The 13,679-nt window shown below is 43.7% G+C and overlaps 1 protein-coding gene across 1 annotated transcript in view; it reads right to left on the bottom strand.

Annotated features, from left to right (window-relative positions):
* LOC122552172 (protein Niban 1-like) overlaps nucleotides 1-13,679 on the bottom strand; it is a 72,445-nt gene that overhangs the window by 3,676 nt on the left and 55,090 nt on the right. The window contains exons 11-13 of the mRNA XM_087983233.1: nucleotides 7,466-7,582; nucleotides 2,290-2,397; nucleotides 708-822 (exon numbers count right to left, since the gene is read on the bottom strand). Of these exons, the coding sequence (XP_087839359.1) occupies nucleotides 708-822; nucleotides 2,290-2,397; nucleotides 7,466-7,582 (340 nt within the window). The remainder of the gene's footprint in view (nucleotides 1-707; nucleotides 823-2,289; nucleotides 2,398-7,465; nucleotides 7,583-13,679) is intronic.

Raw genomic sequence — 13,679 nt, 5'->3', positions numbered from 1 at the left:
TCAGAGAGCTGTACAGCAAAGTAACAGACCCTTCAGTCCCACTTGTCCATGCCGACCAGATATCGTGGGCGGCACGGTGGCACAGTGGTTAGCACTGCTGCCTCACAGCGCCAGAGACCCGGGTTCAATTCCCGCCTCAGGTGACTGTGTGGAGTTTGCACGTTCTCCCTGTGTCTGCGTGGGTTCCCTCCGGGTGCTCCGGTTTCCTCCCACAATCCAAAAGATGTGCAGGTGAGGTGAATTGGCCATGCTAAATTGCCCGTAGTGTTAGGTAAGGGGTAAATGTAGGGGTTTGGGTGGGTTGCGCATCGGCGGGGCGGTGTGGACTTGTTGGGCCGAAGGGCCTGTTTCCACACTGTAAGTAATCTAATCTAATTATATCCTAAATTAATCTAGTCCCATTTGCCAGCATTTGGCCCATATCCTTCTAAACCCTTCCTATTCATATACCCATCCAGATGCATGGAGCTGCTGCTGTATTCTGAGTGGGGAGTCATGGGGCTATTACATTCTATTCTATTCAGTGGTAACAATTGACAACAGTTCAAGATATGCCCCCTTAAAGGTACATACACATCATTACACAACACTCAACAATACCAGGCACCAGAAACTTAACGCAATAATAAATATTTATTGATTGAAGTTGTTCCATGGATGTTAAATCAGCTTTGCTTTTATTCAACTCTGTGACACAAACAACATACCTTTGTTAATCTCCTCTGACACAATATGGAGGACAAGCTCATTGTAGGTGCTTTCAATTTGTATCAGTCCATCATCATCGTCAGTGCACAGGCACCCTTCATACACGGGGAGCTCCTGCAAGGCAGTTTGCACAAAGTGACTCATTCTTCACAGCCATGCCCCTCATACCCTCAACCACCCAGGAGGTCTTCCATTTAGAGCCACAGTGCCACCTTGCAGGAGAGGGGCGAGGGCACCCATGTCTTGTTTGGCATATAGTGGCACTATATTGCTGCCCAGTGGGCAGCTATTGTTGGTATTGTCCACCCATGTGTCACCTGTGGCTCAGCGGATACTAATCATATCCCTGGGTGACACAGTTCTGTGTTCGAATCCCACTCAAGGACCTGAACACAAAACAATCAAGGCTGGCACTCTGCAATACTGAAGGTGTTTTGTACACTTCAGAAGTGCCGGGGCAGTGTGGTGGCTCAAATGGTTAGCACTGCTGCCTCGTGGTGCCAGGGACCCAGGTTCGATGCCAGCCTTGGACGACTCTCTGTGTGGAGTTTGAGCATTCTCCCCATGTTTGCATGGGTTTCCTCTGAGTGCTCCAGTTCCTTCTCATGGTCCAAAGATGTGCAGGTTAGGTGAATTGACCATGGTAAGTTGCCCCAGGGATGTGCAGGCTAAGTGAGTTAGCCATGGGAAATACAGGCTTACAGGGATAGAGTGGGGGTTGGGTCTGGGCCAGATGCTCTTCAAAGGGTCAGTATGGACTTGATGGGCTGAATGGCCTGCTTCCACATTGTAGCGATTTTACTTAATAAAAACACAGAAGAACTGCAGATGCTGTAAATCAATAACAAAAACACATAGTTGGAAAAACTCAGCAGGTCTGGCAGCATCAGTGAAGAGAAATCACAGTTAACATTTTGGGTCCAGTGACCCTTCCTCAGTTCTGGTGACAGGAAGAGCCAGGAAAAGTCCGTGTGGGTTTTATAGATAAACAAGTTTTGGCAACTTTTATTAAATTTTAGGGTGCAGACATAACTGGTTAGGACAGCATTTATTGCCTGTCCCTTGTTGCCTAGATGGCAGTTATGAGTCAGCTACGTCACTGTGGGTCTGGAGTTACGTGTAGGCCAGACCAGGTGCGGATGGCAATTTCCTTCCCTAAAAGGCATGAGTGAACCAGATGGGTTTTTCCAACAATCAACAATGGATTTGTGGTTGACATTGGCTTGGGGTGTGAAAGATCAACGATGACATGGGTAAGGGAGGGTGTCAGATACCTCTGAGGGAAGGGGAGGGGGTGTGATGAGAGACCAATGGCAACAGGGGAGTGGGGGAGCTGTTTAATCCACTCAGTTTTTGAGTAAAATACATTTAAATTTCCAAGGGGTTTTGCAGGACTACAATTCAGCCTGAAGGAGCAACTGATTAGGCCCCAGCCTCTATTTTAAAAGAACAATGATCGAAAAGTCCATACAGCCGACGACACTCACTCAGCCACTGCTGCCTGGACACTCCCAACAGAACAGCTTGCGACTCCCAGCTGGGAAGGTCTGCCAAGGGACTATAAGCCTGACACTTACTCACCGGTTTGCAGATAGGCTCGACTGTCTTCAGCACGTATGGAAGAAACATTTCGAGGAGAGAATCCCGAACAAATTGCCTCCAGACTGCGATACTGTCAGAGTCAAACTTCTACAGAGGAAGAGACAACAAGGTGATCACTGACCAATCCCAGCAATCAGAATTGGATCACAATCTTCGATGCTGAAATACAAAACCAGATGCAAATCCTTTTCTTAATAAAACGACAACAGAAATAGAGTCAACATAGAGTCCAAAATGACTCCAATTTTCTGAGTCATACCAGTTTTAAAAACTTAGCTCTGGTTCTGTCTCCACAGATACTGCCAAACCTACTGAGTTTCTCCAGTACTTCCTGTCATTCTTTCAAATTGCCAGAATCTGCAGTATTCTGCTTTTATCTTTGCCTTGATGGTTGGTTTATCTGCGCAATGCAGCCTTACAGTTATCTGCCTCCTATTAACTGGTCAGAATGTCCTAGCAGTCTCTCTTTCTGTCTTTTGAAAGGATGTGCTCTCTCTCTAAGGACACTCGGGCTAGATGTAACCATGGAAGAGGGGCAGTTAATCGGGTACCATGTGCCCCTCCACTTGGCCACTGCCTGGGCCTGTTAATGACCACCTTGACCGAGCCCATGATCAGACCCATGACGAAGCTCTCCAATCTGCCCATCCCCTCTGAACTGGGTGCCCAATGATCATGAACATGGGTTAAAGTGCAAATAAAATTTCAGATGTAGATCCTTCCCAGAAAAAATGGAAGGGAGGCTGCAGCCTCACAAACACAATCGCTCTTTATATAATTTCCTAACCAACCTGTTCAGTCACCTTCTGGAAAAGATGGGACTTGAATCTGGGCCTCCTGGCTCAAAGACAGGGATACTACCACTGGCCACAAGATCCCCTCAATGTTGATGTGGCCTCTTCTGGAAGTACTGTGTCCAGTTCTGGTGGCCCTGTTATAGGAAGTATTGCTATTAAACCTGAAAGGGGTTCAGCAGAGATTTACCAGGATGTTGCCAGGCATGAAAGGATTGAGATTAGATAGGCTGGGACTTTTTGACTAGAGTGTAAGAGGTTGAGGGTGACCTTATGGAAGTTTATAAAATCATGAGGGGTATTGATAAAGTGAGTGGCAATTGTCTTTTCCCTTGGGTGGAGGATTTCAAAACAAAGGGGCATATTTTTAAAATGAGAGGAGAAAAGTTTAAGAAAGACATGGGGTTAATTTTAAGAAAGACACGGGGGTAATTTTTTGAAACAGAGTTCGAGTTTGGAAGGAACTTCCAGAGGAAGTGGTGGATATGGGTACAGCTACAGTGTTTAAGAGACATTAGATAAGTAATGAATAAGAATGTTTGGAGGAATATGGGCCAAGTGCAGGTAGGTGGGACTAGTTTAGTTTGGGCTTACAGTCGGCATGGACTGGTTAGTCCAAAGGATCTGTTTCTATGCTGCAGGACTCTCTGACCCTGTTTACACTATTTTAATCCTCAAAAAGACAAATAAAGCCAAATTAGAAATGGATAATCCTTTAAAGGGTAAAAAAAAACCCTAGGAAACTTGCTTAATCAAATTAAAATGTGATTTTGGGAGCTGATAATGTGCTCTAGGCCCTGTGGCACTAACTGAATGGAGAAAGACTCACTGGGTCCTCTCTCTCTGAGACTAACCTGGTGCGGACGTAACCGTAAACAGTGTCTCTTCATACTATCTTGATTAACCAATTAAACCAAAGCAAATTAAATAAATAGGAGACAGTCCTATAGAAAGGCATTGGAATCTAACATAACTCGAAAGAAGAGTTACAAACTCTAAACTGAAATTTGGTCTTGTGGAGTGATCATTCACTCCAGCCCCTGTGGGACCAACCGGCCACAGAAGGCCTGACTCATTCCAACAGGCTTCACATGATCCATACCAATGTCTATCCTGTTTATTCCTGTCTGGCACAAAAGCAAAATGGGTTAAGGGCCAATCCATGGATTACAAAGGCAATTAAAGGCAGCATCCATTCCAAGGAAGAATCATACAGATTGGCCAAGAAAAATAATAGGTCTAAGTATTGGGAGCAGTTTAGCATTCATCAAAGAAGGATGAAGGAATTGATTAAGAAGGGGAAAGTACATAATAAAGTACATATTTTTAAAATGAGAGGAGAAAAGTTTAAGAAAGACATGGGGTTAATTTTAAGAAAGACACGGGGGTAATTTTTTGAAACAGAGTTCGAGTTTGGAAGGAACTTCCAGAGGAAGTGGTGGATATGGGTACAGCTACAGTGTTTAAGAGACATTAGATAAGTAATGAATAAGAATGTTTGGAGGAATATGGGCCAAGTGCAGGTAGGTGGGACTAGTTTAGTTTGGGCTTACAGTCGGCATGGACTGGTTAGTCCAAAGGATCTGTTTCTATGCTGCAGGACTCTCTGACCCTGTTTACACTATTTTAATCCTCAAAAAGACAAATAAAGCCAAATTAGAAATGGATAATCCTTTAAAGGGTAAAAAAAAACCCTAGGAAACTTGCTTAATCAAATTAAAATGTGATTTTGGGAGCTGATAATGTGCTCTAGGCCCTGTGGCACTAACTGAATGGAGAAAGACTCACTGGGTCCTCTCTCTCTGAGACTAACCTGGTGCGGACGTAACCGTAAACAGTGTCTCTTCATACTATCTTGATTAACCAATTAAACCAAAGCAAATTAAATAAATAGGAGACAGTCCTATAGAAAGGCATTGGAATCTAACATAACTCGAAAGAAGAGTTACAAACTCTAAACTGAAATTTGGTCTTGTGGAGTGATCATTCACTCCAGCCCCTGTGGGACCAACCGGCCACAGAAGGCCTGACTCATTCCAACAGGCTTCACATGATCCATACCAATGTCTATCCTGTTTATTCCTGTCTGGCACAAAAGCAAAATGGGTTAAGGGCCAATCCATGGATTACAAAGGCAATTAAAGGCAGCATCCATTCCAAGGAAGAATCATACAGATTGGCCAAGAAAAATAATAGGTCTAAGTATTGGGAGCAGTTTAGCATTCATCAAAGAAGGATGAAGGAATTGATTAAGAAGGGGAAAGTACATAATAAAGAAAGTTTGCAGGAAACACAAAGACTGACACTAAGAGTTTCTATAGGTAAGTGAAGAGCTAGATATTAGTGAAGACAAATGCAGACAGAAATAGGGGAATGTACAATAGGGGTCAAAGAAATGGCTAGCCACTGAATATATAGTTTGGTTCTGTCTTCACAAAAGGCAACACAAATCAAATACCAGAAATGTTGGAGAATGCAAGATTTATTTAGAGGGAAGAACTGAGGGAGATCAATATTAATAGAAAATGGTGTTTCGAAAATTGAGAGGATTGAAGGTGGATAAATCCCCAGGGCCTGATAATCTATAATCCCAGAGTACTTAAGGAAGTGGCTCGAGAAATAGTGGATGCATTGGTGGTCATCTTCCAGGATTCTATAGTCTCTGGAAGAGTCCCTGCAGACTGGAGGGTAGCTAATGTCACTCCAATATTCAAAAATGGAGGTAGAGAGAAACCAGGGAATTATAGACTAGTAAACCTAACATCATAGTGGGAAAAATTTTCAACTCCAGTATCAAGGACTTTATAGCAGGGCATTTGGAAAGCAATGGCAGAGACAGACAGAGTCCACATGCAGTTACGAAGGGGAAATCATGCTTGACAAATCTGTTGAAATTCTATGAAGATTTAACTAGTAAAGTTGGCAAGGGAGAGCCAGTCGATGTGGTACTTTTGAACTTTCAGAAAGCATTTGACAAAGTCCTGCGTAAGAGATTATTGTGCAAGATTAAAGAACATGGGATTGGGGAAAGTGTATTGATATGGATAGGAAACTGGTTGGCAGAGAGGAAACAAGGACTAGGAATTAATGGGTCCTTTTCAAATTGGGGTGCCACAGGGATCGGTACTGGGACCCCAGCTATTCACAATATATATTAATGATTTGGATGAAGGGACAAAATATAACATCTCAAAGTCTACGGATGATACCGAGTTGGGTGGGAGGGTGAACTGTGATGAGGATGCAGAGGTCCTTCAGCATGATCTGGACAGTTTGGGTGAATGGGCAAATCAATGGCAGATGCAGAATAATTTGGATAAATGCAAGGTTTATCACTTTGGAATCAAAAATAAGAAGGCAAGTTACTACCTGAATGGCTGTAAATTGGGAGGGGGGAGGGTGCAGTGGGACCTGGGTGTCCTTGTGCACCTATCACTAAAGGTATGCATGTAGGTGCAGCAGGCGGTAAAGAAGGCAAGTGGTACATCTGCCTTCATTCTGAGAGGTTTTGAGTCCAGGAGCAGGGATGTCTTGTTGCAATTATACAGGGCCTTGGTGAGGCCACACCAAGAGTATTATGTGCAGTTTTTTTCTGAGGAAGGATGCTGTTGCTCTCAAGGGAGGGCAGGGAAGGTTTACTAGGCTGATTCCGGGGATGGCATGGCCAATGTATGAGGAGAGATTGACTGGGTTAGGATTGCTTTCACTGACTTTCAGATGAGTGAGGGGGGATCTCATGGAGACTTATAAAATTCTAACAGGGATAGACATGGTAGATGCAGGGAGGATGCTCCTGATGGTGGGTGTATCTAGAACCAGGGGTCACAGTTTGAGGATTCAGAGTGGACCACTTAAGATGGATGAGGAGACATTTCTTCACCCAAAGAATGGTCAGCCTGTGGAATTTATTACCATAGGAAGTGGTTGATACCAAAACACTTAATATGTTCAAGAGGCAGCTAGATATAGCACTTAGGGCAAATAGGATCAAAGGTTATGGGGAGAAAGCAGGATTAGGCTATTGAGTTGGATGATCAGACATGATCGTGATGAATGGTGGAGCAGGCTTGAAGGGCCAAATGGCTGCCTCCTGCTCTTATCTTCTATGTTTCTATGTCACCTTTAAAAGTGCACCGAGCACTTTATTAAACAGTGCTCTTCACCTCTCTATATTGACAATAGAAGGAAAATACCATTAAAAAGCAAGAGCAACAGAAGACTGGAGAATATCTGTTGTCCCACTCACAAACAACAATAGGGATTACAACTCTCTCCAGTTCACACAGTCTCAAAGATATTAAGCCAGTTACTCACACTGTACAACTATCAGTTGCACACCACATTTGCTCAGCAGCACCTACCTTCAGTACCCGCACTTGTGTGTTGTCGAGACGTTGGCTAACTTCAGCAGACAGCCCAGTGGCTGGTTGTGTAGAAACTAGCAGGTGTTGAAAGGTATAAACTGCATCTTTCAGCAACTGCAAACAGAAGACAATGAGAGAGAATGCATGAAATGGGCTTAGTGAGACTCACAGTATTAAGATTTCAATTTCCATTCATTGAATGTGTCACTGGCAAGGTCAGCAGTTATTGTCTTTCCCTAACTGACCTCGGGAAGGTGGTGGTAAGTCAGCTGTAGTCCTCATTTATGTACACCCATAGTGATGTTAGATAGGGAGATGTTTTCCATTTGTTCATGGGATGTGACCATTACTGGCTGGGCCAGAATTTATTGTCCATCCTTAATTGCCCAGAAGGTCTGACTCTGAAGTCATATGTAGTTTAGATTAGATTAGATTCCCTACAGTGTGGAAACAGGCCCTTCGGCCCAACAAGTCCACATCGACCCTCCGACGAGTAACCCATCCCCCTCTGACTAATGCTCCGAACAACTATGGACAATTTAGCATGGCCAATTCACCTGACCTGCACATCTTTGGACTGTGGGAGGAAACTGGAGCAGCCAGAGGAAACCCACGCAGACACAGGGAGAATGTGCAAACTCCACACAGACAGTCGCCCGAGGCTGGAATCGAACCTGGGTCCCTGGCGCTGTGAGGCAGCAGCGCTAGTTTAGACTGGGTTAGGAAGGCAGATTTCCTTCCTTAAAGAGCATTAGTGAACCAGATTCATTTTTAACAGCAATTGTTTCAAGGTTGCCATGAGAGGAGGTTTTTTTAGATTCTGCTTTTTAAATTCAAACTTCACCATCTGCTATGTTGGGATTCAAAACCGTGTCCCCAGAACATTAGCTTGAAGTTCAGGATTATCAGTCCAGTGATTTTGTCACTGCCTCCCCTACAGAATTTCAGGATCCTGACCCCCGTGACAGTGAAGGAATGGCAAGATGGGTTTCAAATTAGAATGGTGTGTGGTTTGAAGGGAGACAGGCAGGCAGGGATGATCTCCACTGCCCTTGCCCTTAAATGAGAAATTTAGAAAGTGCAGTCATGCGAATGACAGTTCACATGCAGCCAATGACTTTCAGGAGTGACTGGTAATGTTGACTGGTCCTTTTCCAGATGTTCAACAAGGAAGCTGTTCTTATTGGCTTCTCTTACACTGCTAGACACAGAATAGATGGGTAGAATACTGATGAAAGGCTTATGCCCGAAACATCGATTCTCCTGCTCGCCGGATGCTGCCTGACCTGCTGTGCTTTCCCAGCATCACACTTCTCGACACTGATCTCCAGCATCTGCAGTCCTCACTTTCTCACAGAATAGGATGGGCACTCTTCAGTGTGCACTCGACTGTTCAATACATAGAGTGGGTCTACTCAGCCCATCATGTTGATACCAGCTTTCTGAAACAGCCCCAGAATCTCTTGCTTTCTCCATTATTCTACAATAGTCGCTCTTCAAGTCTTTATCTAATTCTCCATGCAAAGTTACAAATCAGTCTACCAACCCTTCAGACAGTGGGGTCCAGATGAAAAGAATTTGCTGCATGAAAAAGAAACTCCTCATCACAGCACTCAATCTCTGAATCTCTGTTTTGCCAACATCTAATTTCATTCATTCCATCTAATAAATAGAATTGATTTAATAATTATTCAATACTTCTGTGAAACCTTCCCTTAATCTTCCATATGCTGACAATCCCATCTTCTCCACTCTCTCTCCATAGCTGAAACTCTCTATCCCAACTCACATTCTAATCAATCTCCTCGGCATCTTCCTACAGCATCCTGAGATTTGGTACTAGAATTTTTAAAAATTTATTTATACGACTTGGGCATTGCTGTGTGTGTCAACATCTAGTTGCCTCTGAGAAGGTGGTGGTGAGCTGTCTTCTTCGACCGCTGCAGTCCATGTTCTGTAGGTTGACCCACAATGGCCTTAAGGAGAGAGTTCCAGCATTTTGACTTAGTAACACTCCAGACAATATATTTCCAAGTCGGGATGGTGAGTGGCTTGGAGGGAACTTGCAGACAATGGCATTCCCATGTATCTGCTGCCCTTGTCCTTTCAGATGGTAACGGTCATAGGTTAGGAAGGTGCTGTCATGGGAGCATTTGAAAATTTCCGCAATGGATCTTGTAAATGGCACACACTACTCTTACTGAGCATCAGCAGTGGAGGGAGGGAATTTTTGAGGATTTGGTGCCAAACAATCATTGTCTTGGATAATGTCGAGCTTCTTGACTGTTGTTGGAGCTGCACTCATTGAGGCAGATGGGGAGTATTCCATCACACTCTTGACTCATGCCTTGTAGATGGTGGACAGGCTTTGGAGAGTCAGAAGGTAAGTTACTTGATACAGGATTCCTAACTTCTGACTTGCTTTTATAGCCAAGGTATTTATTTGGATGGTTCAGTTCAGTTTCTGGTCAATGGCAGGATGTTGATAGTGGGACTTCAGTGATGGTAATGTCATGGAATGCCAAGGGGCAATGGTTAGATTCTCTTGTTGAATATGGTTATTGCCTGGTACTTGCATGGTGCAATTGCCGTATGCCATTTGTTAGCCAAAACTGGATATTGTCCAGATCTTGCTGCATTTGAATATGGACTGATTCAGTATCTGAGGAGTTGTAAATGGTGCTGAACATTGTGCAATCAAAGGTGAACCTCCCCACTTCTGACCTTATGATGGAGGGAAGGTCACTGATGAAATAGCTGAAGATGGTTGGGTCTAGGACACTACCCTGAGGAACTCCTGCTGAGATATCCTGGAGCTGAGATGACTGACCTCCAACAACTATTACAATCTTCCTATGTGCCAGGTATGATTCCAACCAGAGGAGAATTTGCTTCCTGATTCCCATTAATTTCAGTTTTGCTCAGGCTCCTTGACACTACATTTGGTCAAACGGACACAATATTCCAGCTGAGGTCGAACCAATGAGTCATAGCATCACAGAGTTATACAACACAGAAACAGACCCTTCGGTCCATGCTGACCAGATATCCAAACCCAATCTAATCCCATTTGCCAGCACTTGGCCCATATCCCTCCAAACCCTTCCTATTCATATACCCATCCTGATGCCTTTTAACTGTTGTAATTGCACCAGCCTCCACCATTTCCTCTGGCAGCTCATTCCATACATGTACCACCCTCTGTGTGAAAAAATTGCCCCTTAGGCCCCTTTTAAATTTTTCCCCTCTCACCCTAAACCTATGTCCCTCTTGTTCTGGACACCCCCACCCCAGGGAAAATACATTGTCTATTTCCTAATAATGTCCCTCATGATTTTACAAACCTTTATAACATCACCCCTTAGTCTCCGACACTCCAAAGGGAAAACAGCCCCAGCCTATTCAGCCTCTCCCTATAGTTTAAATCCTCCAACCTGGCAACATTGTTGTAAATCTTTTCTGAACCCTTTCAAATTTCACAACATTCTTGCAATAGAATGGAGACCAGAATTGAACGCAATATTCCAGAAGAGTCCTAACCAATGTTCTGTACAACTACAACATGACCTCCTAACTCCTATACTCAATGCTCTGACCAACAAAGGAAATCATACCAAATGCCTTCTTCACTATCCTATCTACCTGTAACTCCACTTTCAAGGAACTATGAACCTTCACTTCAAGGTCTCTTTGTTCAATTAACACTCCCCAGGACTTTACCATTAAGTGTATAGAACTTGCTCTAATTTGCCTTTCCAAAAGGTAGCACCCCACATTTATCGAAATTAAACTCCATCTGCCACTCCTGAGCCCATTGGCCGACCTCATCAAGGTCCCCTTAGACTCTGTCCACCTATCACCAATCCTTGTGGCACTCCACTGGTCACAGGCCTCCAGTCAGAAAGGCAACTTTCCACCACCAACCTCTGCCTTCTACCTTCGAGCCAGTTCTGCATCTAAATGGCTTGTTCTCCCTGTATTCTATGAGATCTAAACTTGCTAACCAGTCTATCATGAGGAACCTTGTCAAATGCCTTATTGAAGACCTAATAGCTCATGTTCACCATTCTGCCCTCATCAATCCTCTTTGTTACTTCTTCAAAAAACTCAATCAAGTTTGTGAGACATGACTTCCCACGTACAAAGCCATGTTGACTATCCCCAATCAGTCCTTGCCTTTCCAAATATATGTAAATCATGTCCCTCAGGATTCCTTCGAACAACTTGCCGGCCACTGATGTCAGGCTCACCGGTCTATGGTTCCCTGGCTTTTCCTTACCACCTTTCTTAAACAGTGACACCACATTAGCCAACCTCTAGTCTTCCGGCACCTCACCTGTGAGTATCGATGATATAAATATCTCAGCAAGGGGCCCAGCAATCACTTCCCTATTTTCACTGTAACTTCCTGGCTCTTTCACTCCATCCCTCTCTTTTCAAAGGCTCAGGACATAAACTAGAATCCTTTTTTTAAAAATCAACTTGCCCTGCTGCCTTCAAAGTCTACGAGTTTGGATGTGTCCATGTGAAAATGTAACTGCTCCCTGAATATTCACCCATCAGATCGAAGCATTGCCAAGACTCGACAGCAGAGCACATTCTGAGGGATGCTTTCTGTGCCTCAGTTAGTAATGTTTTCATGTCAGAGTCACAAGATTCAGAGTTTAAGTCCCGATCCAGCAACTAAGTCCAAAGGTCCTGTCTGATACTCCTGAGAAAATGCTGCACTGTCAGTGGTGCCGTCTTCCACATGCAAGGGTCCACCTTTCCACTTGGCCTGATGTAAAAGATTCTTGGCACATTTGGAGGAAAGGGAGGGAGTTATCCTTTATGTTCTTGCCACAATGTGTCCCTCGAAGAACATGGGAAAACCAGATTCATTATCACAGCACTGCGGAGAGGAGTGTGAGTTGATTGCTGAGTCTCTTCATTATAACAGTAACTACATTTCCATCGACTGTAAAGCATCTAGTGATTGTGAAAGGTGCAACACAAATGCAAGTCTTTCCTTTGATTCTCCTGATCTTGCAGAAAGGAGCCACTCAGGAAGGGGCAACATTTTTCACACAGAGGGTGGCGCAGATATGGCATGAGCTGCCAGAGCAAGTGGTGGAGTTTGGTGCAATTACAACGTTTAAAAGGCACCTAGATGGGTACATGAATAAGAAGGGTTTAGAGGAATATGGGCCAAGTGCTGGCAAATGGGACTAGATTAATTTAGGATATCTAGTCGGCATGGACAAATTGGACTGAAGGGTCTGTTTCTGTGCTGTACAACTCTATGACTCTAATAAGAAACTGAACCCATCAGTAATTGTGACTGAGTCAGTTCTCTGAGAGGAATGAGCTCTGTGGCTTTCACTTGGGCGGCTAATGATTTACAGTAACTCCCAAAACAATGACTATTGGGGAGCTGATGGCCTGGTGGTATGATCTCTGGATTGTTAATCTAGAGACCAAAGTAATGCTCTGGAGGGGCGAGGGTCAAATCTTGCCAAGGCAGATGGTGGAATTTGAATTCAATAAACATCTGGAATTAACAATCTAATGATAACCATTGTCAATTATTGGAAAAGCTCATCTGGTTCACTAATGTCCTTTAGGGAAGGAAACTGCCTGATCTAGCCCACATGTAACTCCGGACCCATGGCAATGTGATTGACTCTTGCTCTCTGGGCAATTTCGAATGAGCAATAAATGCTAGCCTGGCCAATGACACCCACATCCTGTGAATGAATAAAACAAAACTCAGGTCAGGCAAGCTGCCTGCCTTATAATTCAATTAGATCTTTTCCAAACTTCTTTAGTTTTACCTATTTTAAATACTATTTTACACTATTGAATAGCATGTGCACGTTTGTGTCCATTTGTGTGTATTTATCTCGGTAAGAGAAGATTCATAAATCTCAAACATACTCATGTGTGTTCCAGCATGCCATTTGTGCATGTTGATTAGCCTATCAGTCCCTTGTGTGCATGCATGTGTGATTGCCTGTGTTTGTGTCTCTACCTAAATATGTGCATGTTTATGTGTGTGTGATTGTACATGTGTACATTTCTGCATCTGTATGTGTCTGTGTATATGTCTGCCCATTTGCATCTCTAGCTGTTTGTGTGTGTCTACATTTTTATTTGTCAATGTGGGTGTGTGATAGTTTCTATGTGTTTGAATGTGTGTATTTGTAGCTGTCTCTGTGTTTCAGTGTTTGTG

The sequence above is a fragment of the Chiloscyllium plagiosum genome, unplaced genomic scaffold (assembly GCF_037043375.1).
Source record: "Chiloscyllium plagiosum isolate Xiang-an unplaced genomic scaffold, Cpla_swu_hap1 HiC_scaffold_45, whole genome shotgun sequence".
Classification (NCBI taxonomy): Eukaryota; Metazoa; Chordata; class Chondrichthyes; order Orectolobiformes; family Hemiscylliidae; genus Chiloscyllium; species Chiloscyllium plagiosum.
This window is presented reverse-complemented; position numbering and strand designations above follow the sequence as displayed.